General features: G+C 46.2%; 1 protein-coding gene across 6 annotated transcripts in view; it reads right to left on the reverse strand.

Moving 5' to 3' along the window:
* The window catches only part of pcm1 (pericentriolar material 1), a 280,791-nt gene that overhangs the window by 176,694 nt on the left and 91,893 nt on the right, over positions 1–12,204 (reverse strand). For 5 of the 6 annotated variants that reach the window (XM_070869661.1, XM_070869689.1, XM_070869679.1 and 2 more), the window contains 3 exons: positions 11,711–11,895; positions 7,572–7,792; positions 1,596–1,741 (listed from right to left, as the gene is read on the reverse strand). In XM_070869661.1, the coding sequence (XP_070725762.1) occupies positions 1,596–1,741; positions 7,572–7,792; positions 11,711–11,895 (552 nt within the window). The remainder of the gene's footprint in view (positions 1–1,595; positions 1,742–7,571; positions 7,793–11,710; positions 11,896–12,204) is intronic. The other variant, XM_070869670.1, reaches the window with a different exon arrangement.

The raw sequence follows: 12,204 nt of genomic DNA on the forward strand, positions 1-12,204 counted from the left end.
AATTTTTTTAAAGAGCTTTCTGAGGATGTAACTAGCAGGGTAGATAAAGGGGAACCAGTGGATGTAGTATATTTGGATTTCCAAAAGGCATTCGATATGGTGCCACATAAGAGGTTTCTACGCAAGAGAAGGGCTCATGGGGTCGGGGGTAATATATTAGCATGGAAAGAGGATTGGTTAACTGACAGAAAGCAGAGAGTAGGGATAAACAGGTAATTTTCTGATTGGCAGGCTGTAACTAGGGGGGTGCCACAAGGCTCAGTGGTTAGGCCTCAGCTAGTTACAATCTATATTCATGACTTAGATGAAGAGACCGAGTGCAATGTATCCAAGTTTGTTGACAATACAAAGCTAAGTGGTAAAATAAGCTGTGAGGAGGACATGGAATCTGCAAGGGGTAAAAGATAGGTTAAGTGAGTGGGCAATAAGGTGACAGATGGAGAAAATGTGGATAAATGTAAGGTTATTCACTTTGGTAGAAAGAATAGAAAAAGTGTATTTTTTTTAAAATGGTGAGAAACTATTAAATGTTGGTGTTCAAAGAGATTTTGGTGCTTTTGTGCAGCAAACACAGAAAGTTAGCATCCAGGAAGGCAAATGGCATGTTAACCTTTATTGCAAGTAGGTTGAAGTGCAAGAGTAAGGAAGTCTCATTATAATTGTACAGGGCTTTGGTGAGACCACACCTGGAGTATTGTGCACAGTTTTGGCCTCCTTATCGGAGGAAGGATATACTTGCCTTCGAGGCAGTGCAACAAAGATTCACTCGATTGATTCCTGGGATGAGAGGGTTATCCTATGAGGAGAGATTGAGTAGATTGAGCCTATACTCTCTTCAGTTTAGAAGAATGAGAGGTGATCTCATTGAAACATATAAGATTCTGAGGGAAGCTAACAGGGTAGATGGTGAGAGGTTGTTTCCCCTGGCTGGAGAGTCTAGAACCAGGGGACATAGTATCAGGATAAGGGGTCGGCCAACTAAGACTGAGACGAGGAAGAATTTCTTCACTCAGAGGGTTGTGAATCTTTGGAGTTATCTAACCAAAAGGGCTGTGGATGCTGAGTTGTTGAGTATATTCAATGCCGAGATAGATTTTTGGACTGTCGGGGAATCAAGGGATATATGGATCGGGCGGGAAAGTGGAGTTGAGATCGAAGATCAGCCATGATCTTATTGAATGGTGGAGCAGGCTTGAAGGGCCTTATGGCCCACTCCTGCTCCTAATTCTTGTTATATTCTTTTATATTGGCAGAGGCAGAAATGTTGCTAGGACACCCAAAAAAATATTTTTCTCTTCTTCTAATATGAGATGCCAAGTTGAATTAACACAGCATGCAAATGAGCCTTAGTTGAATGTCTCATCCAAAGAGCAGCACATTTGACAATGCAGCAATATCTCAGTATTACACTGGAGCATCAGCAAGAATTCTGAGCTCAAACTCACATACAAAAATCAAACCCACAATCTTCTAATTGCAAAGATAACAGTGCTACCAAATGAGCCAATCTGGCACAATTGATCCGAGGGCAGATACTAAAAGGTTTGCCATTATTTTGAGCACTAACACTGACTCACTTGAAAAAAAATTCTTACCGTTCTTTTTCATCCAGGGCCACTTCTTTTAAACTTCTGGATGGACTTGTTCTAGTATTGTTTGCTTGCTGTCTGTGCTGATCTTCCTCAGTTAATGAAAAGTCAGGGAAGTTAGAAATATCAACACCAGTTTCATCTGGGACTTCCTGCAAATAGAATGATTGGATGCATCACAGTCTCAAACAAGTTAAGTCAAATTTATTCCCTCCCATTTCCACAGGGAACCATACCAATTATGGGGAAAACAGTGTTCATTCCCAGGTTTCTGACAATGCAGCGTTTGAACTGTTCCATGTACTGGAAATGCACTAGTTGACTCATCCTTGAATTTTGTCTGAAGCAGACTGTATATTTGATGACCACCTTCCTATTGGCTCAGCGACACATATAGAAACACCAGGAAGGTGGAGAGGGGATCTACATTCTTATGATTACGTGGCGTAGTAGGTTATATTATTCATTTTTTGAGCACCCAGGTGTCCAATACATGTAGAAACCACTCACTATATCCAAGAGGCTTTAATTCAAACAACTGAGAAATCTACACCAATTATGTTCGGTATTTCCTTGCGCCGTTTATGGAGTACATACCCTCTCTTTATACAAATATATCCCACTTACCCAAGTCCAGAAAGCTGAGGTGCAAATTGGCAGAACCAAGCCTTAAAGCATTCCCAAATGTGTACAATAGTACTGATGGAATCGAACTAGTTAAAACTGCAGTGTTTATTCGTTCAAATCACTGTTGCTTGTGAAGCCTTTGCACACTATCCCTTATGGTTTAAACCTGCAGGGTTATCTGAAGCAAAATAGGAAGAATCCCAGCCCTTAGTGACAGGTCTAACCTTCTAGATTCCATTCGTGACCTAGGCTGTCTGGCCCTGGATTCTTGTGAACCTACTTGACTTAAATAATGGATTATCAAGTCTGCCACAGACAGTTGACTTTGCTCCAAACTTCCACTGCCACTCATGTCCTCTTGGAGCTATCTTAACCCCAAAGAGATTCCATTTTTCACCTCCCACCCAGTGAGGATCAACTTGAGTTGACAGTTAGACAATTGAGGAGTGGTGGTTTGAACCCTTGCTATTTTGACTACAGATACTAGGAGCTCTGCACAAGCAGCGTAACTCACTATTAAATGTGAGTACGTTGCAACTATTCTCCAGACAACAGCATAACGCAAATCAACCTTATGAATGGTGGTAAAACCATTTTGAATTGCATTACTTCAACTTGCCACACTCCAACTCAATTATGGTAGGCACTAGAGCCGAGCTAACATGAGCTTGTGTTGTTGGAACTGAACTTCCAAGTAATATCTTCTAGTAGCAGGCAACCCAAGTTTCCTCATCAGCTAAACAATGGATAACTGCCTCGAGTACAGGGCAACAGAATGAGCAGTTAAGTACTAAATTACATCTTTTGATGAGTAAACTTAACTTTTTTTGTAAGCACCAACTGGGCTGGTTTAATTTGATTAAAAAGCTGGCTATTAGGTATAAAAGTACTGGCTGTTGGGTGAACTTTTACATTTTGGAAGTCTTGCATCTGTTTGAATTGGCTACTTGCTTATGCTAACAGTGGTGATTTAAATACATTGTACAAGCGAGAGGCAATTAAGTTGCGAGAGGCCAATAAAATGAGAAGGCAGCTGAGAATACAAGGAAAACAAAAAGCAAAAACTGCAGCTGCTGGAAATCTGAAACAAAAGCAGAAAATGCTAACAACACACAGATCATCAGTCAGCATCCATTGAGAAAACAGATGAGTTAATGGGCCCAAGTTTCCACATGATTCGCGCCTGACTTTTAGGAGCAACTGGTGGAGAACGGACTATTTTAGAAATCGCAATTCTCCACATTTTTTTTTCTGCAGTTCTAGTCAGGTAGAATAGTTCTCGTTTAGAACAGAATTTTTTCTTCAAAAGGGGGCGTGTCCGGCCACTGACGCCTGATTTGAAAGTTTCCACAGTGAAAATGTACTCCAAACTAAAGTAGAATGGAGCCAGTGAAGATTTTTGTAGAACTGAAAAAACCCGTTAAAAAATCAGGCGCAGGTTACAAATTAGGCGTCCAGAAAGAGGTGGGGGGGAGGGGGGGGAAAGGGAACTCATTAAATTCGACAATAAATCCTTATTCATACTTCTACAAATATTATACAAATAAATCCAACCTGAATAAACATTTATAAGCCAAGAAAAGATTAAATAAACCATCTTCCTACCTGTGTGAAAGTGCTTCAGCCAGGGAGAATTCTGCAGCCGTTCGTGCCGCTGAGCGGGAGGGGGGGGCGGGGGGGAGAAAGCCGTTCGTGTCGCTGAGCGGGAAGGGGAGAGAGAGAGAGAGAGAGGGGGGGAGAGAGAGGGGGAGAGGGAGAGAGAGGGGGGGAGGGAGAGAGAGGGGGGGAGGGAGAGAGAGGGGGGGAGGGAGGGGGAGAGAGCGAGAGAGAGAGAGGGAGGGAGAGATAGAGGGAGGGAGAGATAGAGGGAGGGGAGGGAGGGAGGGAGGGAGGGAGAGATAGAGGGAGGGGAGGGAGGGAGGGAGGGAGAGAGAGAGGGGAGTGAGGGAGGGAGGGAGAGAGAGAGGGGAGTGAGGGAGGGAGGGAGGGAGGGAGGGAGGGAGGGAGGGAGGGAAGGGGGGAGAGAGAGAGAGCAGGGGGGGAGCGAAGGGAGAGGTCAGGTCGGATCGGATCCAGTCCGGGAGTCGGGTCCGGGGGGGGGGGGGGGGGGGGGTGAGTCGGGGAAGAGGAGCGCGGGTCGGGTTGGGTTGGGTCAGTGGGGGGAGAGCGGGTGTCAGGTCAGGTCTGGTCGGCGGGGGGGGGCGGCGGGTGTCGGGTCTTGTCGGGGGCGGGGAGCAGGAGCTGGCCGTAGAAGGAGCCTTATTCACGCAGCCCCAGTGAGGCCATTCAGCCAGGGCTTGGGGCTGCGTGCTTCGGGCCCCTCCCACACAGTTCGGCGCCTGGAGGTACTGCACTTGCGTGCCGACTGTAGCGCGCATGTGCAGAGGTCCCGGCACTGTTTTCAGCGCCGGGACCTGGCTCCGCCCCCCCCCACAGCTCGTGCTGGCTGCGCCGAGGGCCAGAGGACCTGTAAGTAGGTGGAGAATACCGAGGATTTTTTTAGGCGCCGTTTTAGGCGCGAAAAACGGGCGCCCAGCTCGGAGGGGCGCCCGTTTTTTTTCTTGTGGAAACTTGGGCCCAATGTTTCAGGCATAGAACTGTTGTTAGAAGTTATAACAATGACTTGCATTTATACAGGAAAATGTCCAAAAGCGCTTCACAGGAGCGTAATCAGAAAGATTGCCACGAGCTAAAGGAGGAGATATTAGATGGGGTTACTAAAAGCTAGGTAAAACATGGGTAACAAAAGCATGAATAAGCATTTCAGGAGCAGATGGCTGAGGCAGGCGATGTTATGGAGGCCTTTATAATGGAGAGAATATCGGGTCAGAAGCTCAGCTCACCCAGGTCTGCACCAGCCTCAGACAGTGGCCGGGAACGGGGATGTAATCTATGGCAAGAGAATGGATGTTGCAACAGGGGCCGAAGACCATGGCTTTGGCCTTCCCTATATTTAATTGTAGGAAATTTCGACTCATCCAGAAGTGGCTGTCGGACAAGTAGTCCGGCAATGCAAAGGCAAAAGAGGGATCGAATGAGACAAAGTAGAATGGAACCAGACGTCGATGATGTCGCTGAGGGGCAACATATAGATGAGAAATAGGAGGGGACCGAAGATCGATCCTTTGGGAACTCCATCGATAACAGTGCGGACGGGAAAAGAAGCCATTGCCATAGATGCTCTGGCTAAGGCTGGATTGGTAAAAGTGGAACCAGGCAAGGGCAGTCCCACTCAGCTGGACAATGAAGAGTCGTTGGAAGAGGATGGTGTGGATGACCACGTCAAAGGCTGCAGAGGTTGTGATGGTTGAAGAGGGTTAGTGCACCATGGTCACCTTGGATGTCATGTGTGACTTTAATTAGGGCTGTTCCACCACTGTCGCAGGGGTGGAAACTTGATTGGAGAGGTTCAAACATGGTATTACAGGCAAGATAGACACAGATTTGGAACAGTGCCCGACGGGAGAGAGAACCGTTCACAATATCAGCTAACATGGGGGCCAGGAAAGGAAGTTGGGTGATCATCAGTTTTGTGGGATTAAGGTCAGCAGAGCAGGAGGTAGGGCTCATGGATAAGATGAGCTTGAAGAGAGCATGAGGAGATATGGAGAGAAAAGAGGAAGATGCAGGTTCAGTTAGGGTGGGGGTGGAACATTGGGGGAAGCTTGGTTTGATGGGCATGGGGAAGGGTGAAGTGCGACAGAGGCAGCTGAACGGATGATTTCAATACGAGTGACAAAGAAGTCTATGAGCTCCTCGCATTTATTGTTGGAAGTGAGGGTGGAAGGAGCTGGCGAGAGGGATTTAAAGAGACAGTTGATAATGGATTCTGAGATGAAGGGGTAGTCATATGAAGAAAGGTTGAGCAGGTTGGACCGATACTCATTGGAGTTTAGAAGACTCAGAGGTAATCTTATTGAAACATACAAGATTCTGAGGGGGCTTGACAGAGTAGATGCAGAGAGAATGTTTCCCCTCGTGGGGGAATCGAGAACTTGGGGGCATAACTTCAGAATAAGGGGTTGCCCAGTTACAACTGAAATGAGGAGGAATTTCTTCTCAGAGGGTCGTGAATTTTTGGAATTCTCTATCCCAGAGAGCTGTGGAGGCAGGGTCTTTGAATATATTTAAGGTGGAGAGAGAGAGAGCGCGATTTTTGAATGATGAGGGAGTCAACGGTTATGGGGAGTGGGCGGGGAAGTGGAATGGAGGCCAAGATCAGATCAACCAAGATCTTATTGAATGGCAGAGCAGGCTCGAGGGGCCAAAGGGCCGACTTCTGCTCCTATTTCTTGTTCTTCACCTGAAACATGAACTAGTTTATTCTTCCCATAGATGCTCACTGCCCTGCTGAGTGTTTCCAGCAGTTTATTATTGTGTCTACAAATACAAATAACAAAGCTGGCTGTAACTACTCTGTTGGTGGAGTCCTTTATTTGAATCTATGTATTATGGAAGGATAGTGGAAACCAGGGTTATGTAGAACTTGATGATTTGGGAGTTTCTGGAAAAGATGATTATCAAGAAGAGGCAAATAGGAATAATTAATACCACTGGTCAGCATGATGGTTACAAACGATTCAAATTTAAGATAATCACAGAAATTAGAATTTTTTTTTTTTACATAAGATCGTCAGAATTATCTGCCACATCTTTTTTGAAGCTGTGTATAAATTCTTTAAGGAAATTAGATAGTTGGTTAAAAAAAGAGTATCAATAGGGTATAGGGAGTGAGCTAATGAGTGGGATGTGACTAAATGGCTCTTTTGAACAAAAACACTGCACAAGCTTACTGTGTCAAAAGCTCCATTTCTGTCCTGGATCTAAGGCAGTGGGATAGCTGTTACAATTTCCTCAGCATCCCTAGGCAACAGGAGAGAATTTTTTTTTAAATCAGCTAAGGTTGCCTTTCTTTATCCTGTTGACCCTTGCTAAAAGGTGTACAGTGAACAGCAGGCAAAAAGACAATCAGACACAGCTCCGATACAGACACTCACTATCTAACGTTATGCATGAAGAAGTGCCCATGAGACTGTACCTCGGCATGATTCACTACTTTCAGGATAAGCGCAGAGGAGAAAACTGGAGAGAAGTTAGTTACCAGTGAAACATTAAGACTTTGCGGAATTTGTTAATTCCTCTGTAAACTCACAGGTCCAAGGATCAATTTGCAAATTTACTCAGTATTGTGCTATGACACAAACTGACATTCACCACAACAGGCTGTTCGCAAGCTGTGTATGTATATGTTTCAGTTGGATCCATCGGCAACTGAGGGCAAAAATACAACACTTTTCCACTTGCGTAGACATTCAGCATTGTGTACATCTGGATAGCAAAAAAGTATGTTCTTACTTGTACCATGGCAACAAGGTCCTGCAATTGTCTGAGCTTCTGTTTAGCAGCATTTAATCTGTTTATTTTCTGTTGAATTTCAAAATCCCGGTCAGTTTCTTCTACAAAACTACTTCGCCGACTCGATATTGTTCCCTCACTTGCACACTCCCCTTGGATCTCATGTTCCTGTGTTTCATCAACATTCCTATCTTCATCTTTTTCATCACTGTAGTGAGAACCTGTACAGTAAATAGAGGAAAGTGAACATCGTACAACTGCTTTGCAGCAACACTTTTTTTTGAAGATTACAGATATTAAGTACAAGAGTGATCTTATTTTCACATTAGACACAAAGCTAAACATTGCACTTTAGTATATATAAAGGGGTTCAGACAGCTTAAGTTATACTCAGTTTAAAGTCATCTGAAAGCTTATTTACAGCATACCATTCACTCCCAACCAAACTTCAACTGTGGGAGATGGCGACATTGGTGGCATTTGCCAAAATTGTCGTTCTGGCATCCTAATGATGCTCCACATAGACACAAGCTACCACCTCCCATCTCCTTAATCCAAAGTGGATAATGCTCACACACTCTTAGCTTCATCACAACAACAGGGAGCAGAGAAGGAAGATAAATGAGGAGGTGGAGCAGTAGGAAAGAGATTTCTTCTCAGTCAATTATGATAAGGAAGAGGATGACGAATGAACAGGACAAGGCCACACAGGGGTCCCTGCAGCATGCTTCAGCAGCGTTCCTCTGTGCTAACTCACCACCTGCACTACTGGCTGCCTCACTTCTAACACCTGCTCAAATACTTTTACCCCAAGGAAATTAAATGAGAGTGTGGCACCAACCAATTCAGAGTACAAAGGAACCAGATGAATAGGGAGTGGGGAATAATGTCACCTTCCCGGCAGAGGCCGAGGAGAAGGCTGCCAATGGCTTTAGAGTCATGGGACGCAGAACTCACATGTACTCACCTGAAAAGAAGGATATTTAAGCAACATCACACCTACGTTCACATTGAGGTCAATCTCCAAGGATGTGCGACAACTGATAGGTGGAGCTCTCAAGGCTACAACTGAGCTTTGCATCAATAAAAGAGAAGCATTGCAGGAACCAACGGAGTGAGTGGTAGTTTCTTTGGAATCTGCAATAGATGCCCAGGTGAGCAACCAGGGGTCAGTTGGTATCTCAACCTCCAAAGCAGCTCTGGAGGCATTCTGGGGTAGAATAGAGTGCATGTGTAGTGCCTTCCAGACCATGGCGACCGCTGTCTCTCTCAGGGTTTTCAGGATTTGATAGCTGCCATTAGACCAACTATTCTACTGAGTGTGGTTTTTACAGCACGACAGCTGCAGGAAAAATGCAGGGACAGCTGCAGGAAAAATGCAGAAGCCCTTATACACGGCCTTCTTTGACCTTAAAAAGGCCTTTGACACTGTCAACCGTGAGGGTCGATGGAGCGCCCCCCTCTGTTTCGGATGCCCCAAAAGTTGGTCACCATCCTCCGCCTGCTCCACGACGACATGCAGGCCTTGATCCTTCCCAACGGATCCATTACAGACCCAATCCACGTCCGGACCGGGGTCAAATAGGTCATCGCCCAAACGCTCTTCTCAATCTTCCTCGCTGCCATGCTCCACCTCACAGTCTACAAGCTCCCCGCTGGAGTGGAACTAAACGACAGAACCAGTGGGAATCTGTTCAACCTGCACCGTCTCCAGGTCAGGTCCAAGACCACCCAAACCTCTGTCGTCGAGCTACTGTACGCGGACAACGCCTGCGCACATACAGAGGCTGAACTCCAAGTCATAGTCAACATATTTACTGAGGCGTACGAAAGCATGGGCCTTGCGCTAAACATCCGTAAGACAAAGGTTCTCCACCAGCCTGTCCTCGCCGCACAGCACTGCACCCCAGTCATCAAGATCCACGGCGTGGCCCAGGACAACGTGGACCATATCCCATACCTCGGGAGCCTCTTATCAATAAGAGCAGACACTGACGACGAGATTCAACACCGCCTCCAGTGCGCCAGTGCAGCCTTCAGCCGCCTGAGGAAGTGTGTTTGAAGGCCAGGCCCGTAAATCTGCCACCAAGCTCGTGGTCTACAGGGCTGCAGTAATACCCGCTGTATGGCTAAGAGACATGGACCATGTATGGTAGATCACTCAAGTCGCTGGACAAATACCACCAACGATGTCTACGCAAGATCCTACAAATCCTCTGGAAGAACAGACGCATCAATGTTAGCATTCTCGACCAGGCCGACATCCCCAGCATTGAAGTACTGACCACACTTGATAGCTCCGCTGGGCAGGCCACATTGTTCGCATAGCAGACACGAGACCCCCAAAGCAAGCGCTCTACTCGAAACTCCTTCATGGCAAACGAGCCAAAGGTGGGCAGAGGAAACAGTACAAAGACACCCTCAAAGCCTCCCTGATAAAGTGCAACATTCCCATTGACACCTGGGAGTCCCTGGCAAAAGACGGCCCTAAGTGGAGGAAGTGCACCCGGGAGGGCGCTGAGCACCGAATCTCATCGCCGAGAGCATGGCGATATTAAGCGCAGTGCTGTGCGGCGGCGACAGGCTGGTGGAGGACCTTTGTCTTACGGATGTTAAGCGTAAGGCCCATGCTTTTATATGTCTCAGTGAATACATTGACTATATCCTGGAGTTCAGCCTCTGAACTGACCACACTCAATCAGCTTTGCTGGGCAGGCCACATAGTTCGCATGCCAGATACGAGACTCCCTAAGCAAATGCTTTATGCGGAGCTCCTTCGTGGTAAACGAGCCAAAGGAGGACAGCAAAAACGTTAAAAGGACACCCTCAAAGCCTCCCTGGTAAAGTGTGACATCAGCACTGACACCGGAGAGTCCCTGGCCGAAAACCGCACAAGGTGGAAAAAGTGCATCCGGGAAACGTTGAGCTCTTCCGAGTCTTAACGCAAAGAGCGTGAAGAGGCCAAGCACAGGCAGCGGAAGGAGCGCGCGGCAAACCAGCCCTATCGACCCCTTCCCTCGATGAACATCTGTCCCACCTGTGACAGGGTTTGCGGCTCTCGTATCGGACTGTTCAGCCATCAAAGAACTCACTTAGGGAATGGAAGCAAGTCTTCCTCGATTCTGAGGGACTGCCTATGATGATGGTCAGCGCTTCGATGCACTGACCATACTTGACCAGCTCCGTTGGGTGGGCCACATTGTTCGCATGCCTGACACAAGACTCCCAAAGTAAGTGCTCTACTTGGAACTCCTACACAGCAAGTGAGCCCGAGGTGGGCAGAGAAAATGTTTCAAGGACACTCTCAAACTGTCCTTGATAAAATGCAAGATCCGCACCGACACCTGGGAGTCCCTGGCCAAAGACCGCCCTTAGTGGAGGAAGTGCATGAGGGAGGGCGCTGAGCACCTCGAGTCTCGTTGCCGAGAGCATGCAGAAATCAAGCGCAAAGGAGCGTGCGGCAAACCAGTCCCACCCACCCTTTCCTTCAACGACTGTCTGTCCCACCTGTGACAGAGACTGTAATTCCCATATTAGACTGTATAGTCACCTAAGAACTCACTTTTAGATCGGAAGCAAGTCTTCCTCGATTTTGAGGCACTGCCTATGATGATGATATTCTACTGATCAGTGGAATGGCGATGGCTAGAATATACATGGCTGATACTGCTATCTCTTAAAACAGCAGTGTATGCCAGGCCTTCCCTTTCAGAAAACCACAGTAGTGAAATGCGAGAGGTAACACCAGGTTTCAGAGTTGCAGCCAGCAGTGGCTCTGTGCCAAGAACAAGATGCAATGAGACAATGGCCACCTCAGTTCCACAAGCCTTTTGCAGAGCATGAGGAGCCAACCACCTCACAATACTGGCCTAGAAGAAGCATAGGAATAGGATAATAAAAGGCACCCAGGGAACCACTGTGTTAATTAAGTATACACTTCAAATTCACAGGAATAAAAGACAACGTGCACTGACACAGCACTTTGTTATTGATGGAAGTTGGAATCATACAGGAAAGATTCACTTATTTGGGTGCTCACATTTTCAGTATGGTACAGTATGTAGGGACAAGAGATTCATGATTGTACAGTATGTAGGGACAAGAGATTCATATCGTTTTTACATAACTAATGATCTTACATTCAACGTAGCTTATATGAGGTTCATCTGATGGAGGTGGTACATTCGAAGTTTGTACATTTGTTGGCCTATTGTTGATTTCACAGTCTGTGTTCAGGAGTCTCCCATTGCGGTTACTGGTTCCATTTAGTGCCACCATCCTGGAAGCGCTACTGATATCTGCCCAGTTACACCTTTGTGGGTTTCTGTGGGAATGACATACAACAGTTGTTAAAATATAACTATAAGCAAAGCCTTAAGTAATTGTTTCTATAATTGACACCTTTATTCAGATAATTCGTTAAGTTGAAGCCAAAATCAATAAACGCATCCACTGAAATAAATGGCTTTCAAACTGTTGCAAAATGCAAATATGGGATATTTCCAATTCCAAACAATGACACCAGTCATCTCCTAGAACAGATTGCTATGCATTAAATGAAGCTGTGTAAAATTGCTCAGACTATATAAATGAAGAACCCTTCGAGCAAATAAAGACCATTTCAAACAGGCAC

This window comes from Pristiophorus japonicus, chromosome 2 (assembly GCF_044704955.1).
Source record: "Pristiophorus japonicus isolate sPriJap1 chromosome 2, sPriJap1.hap1, whole genome shotgun sequence".
Taxonomy (NCBI): Eukaryota; Metazoa; Chordata; class Chondrichthyes; family Pristiophoridae; genus Pristiophorus; species Pristiophorus japonicus.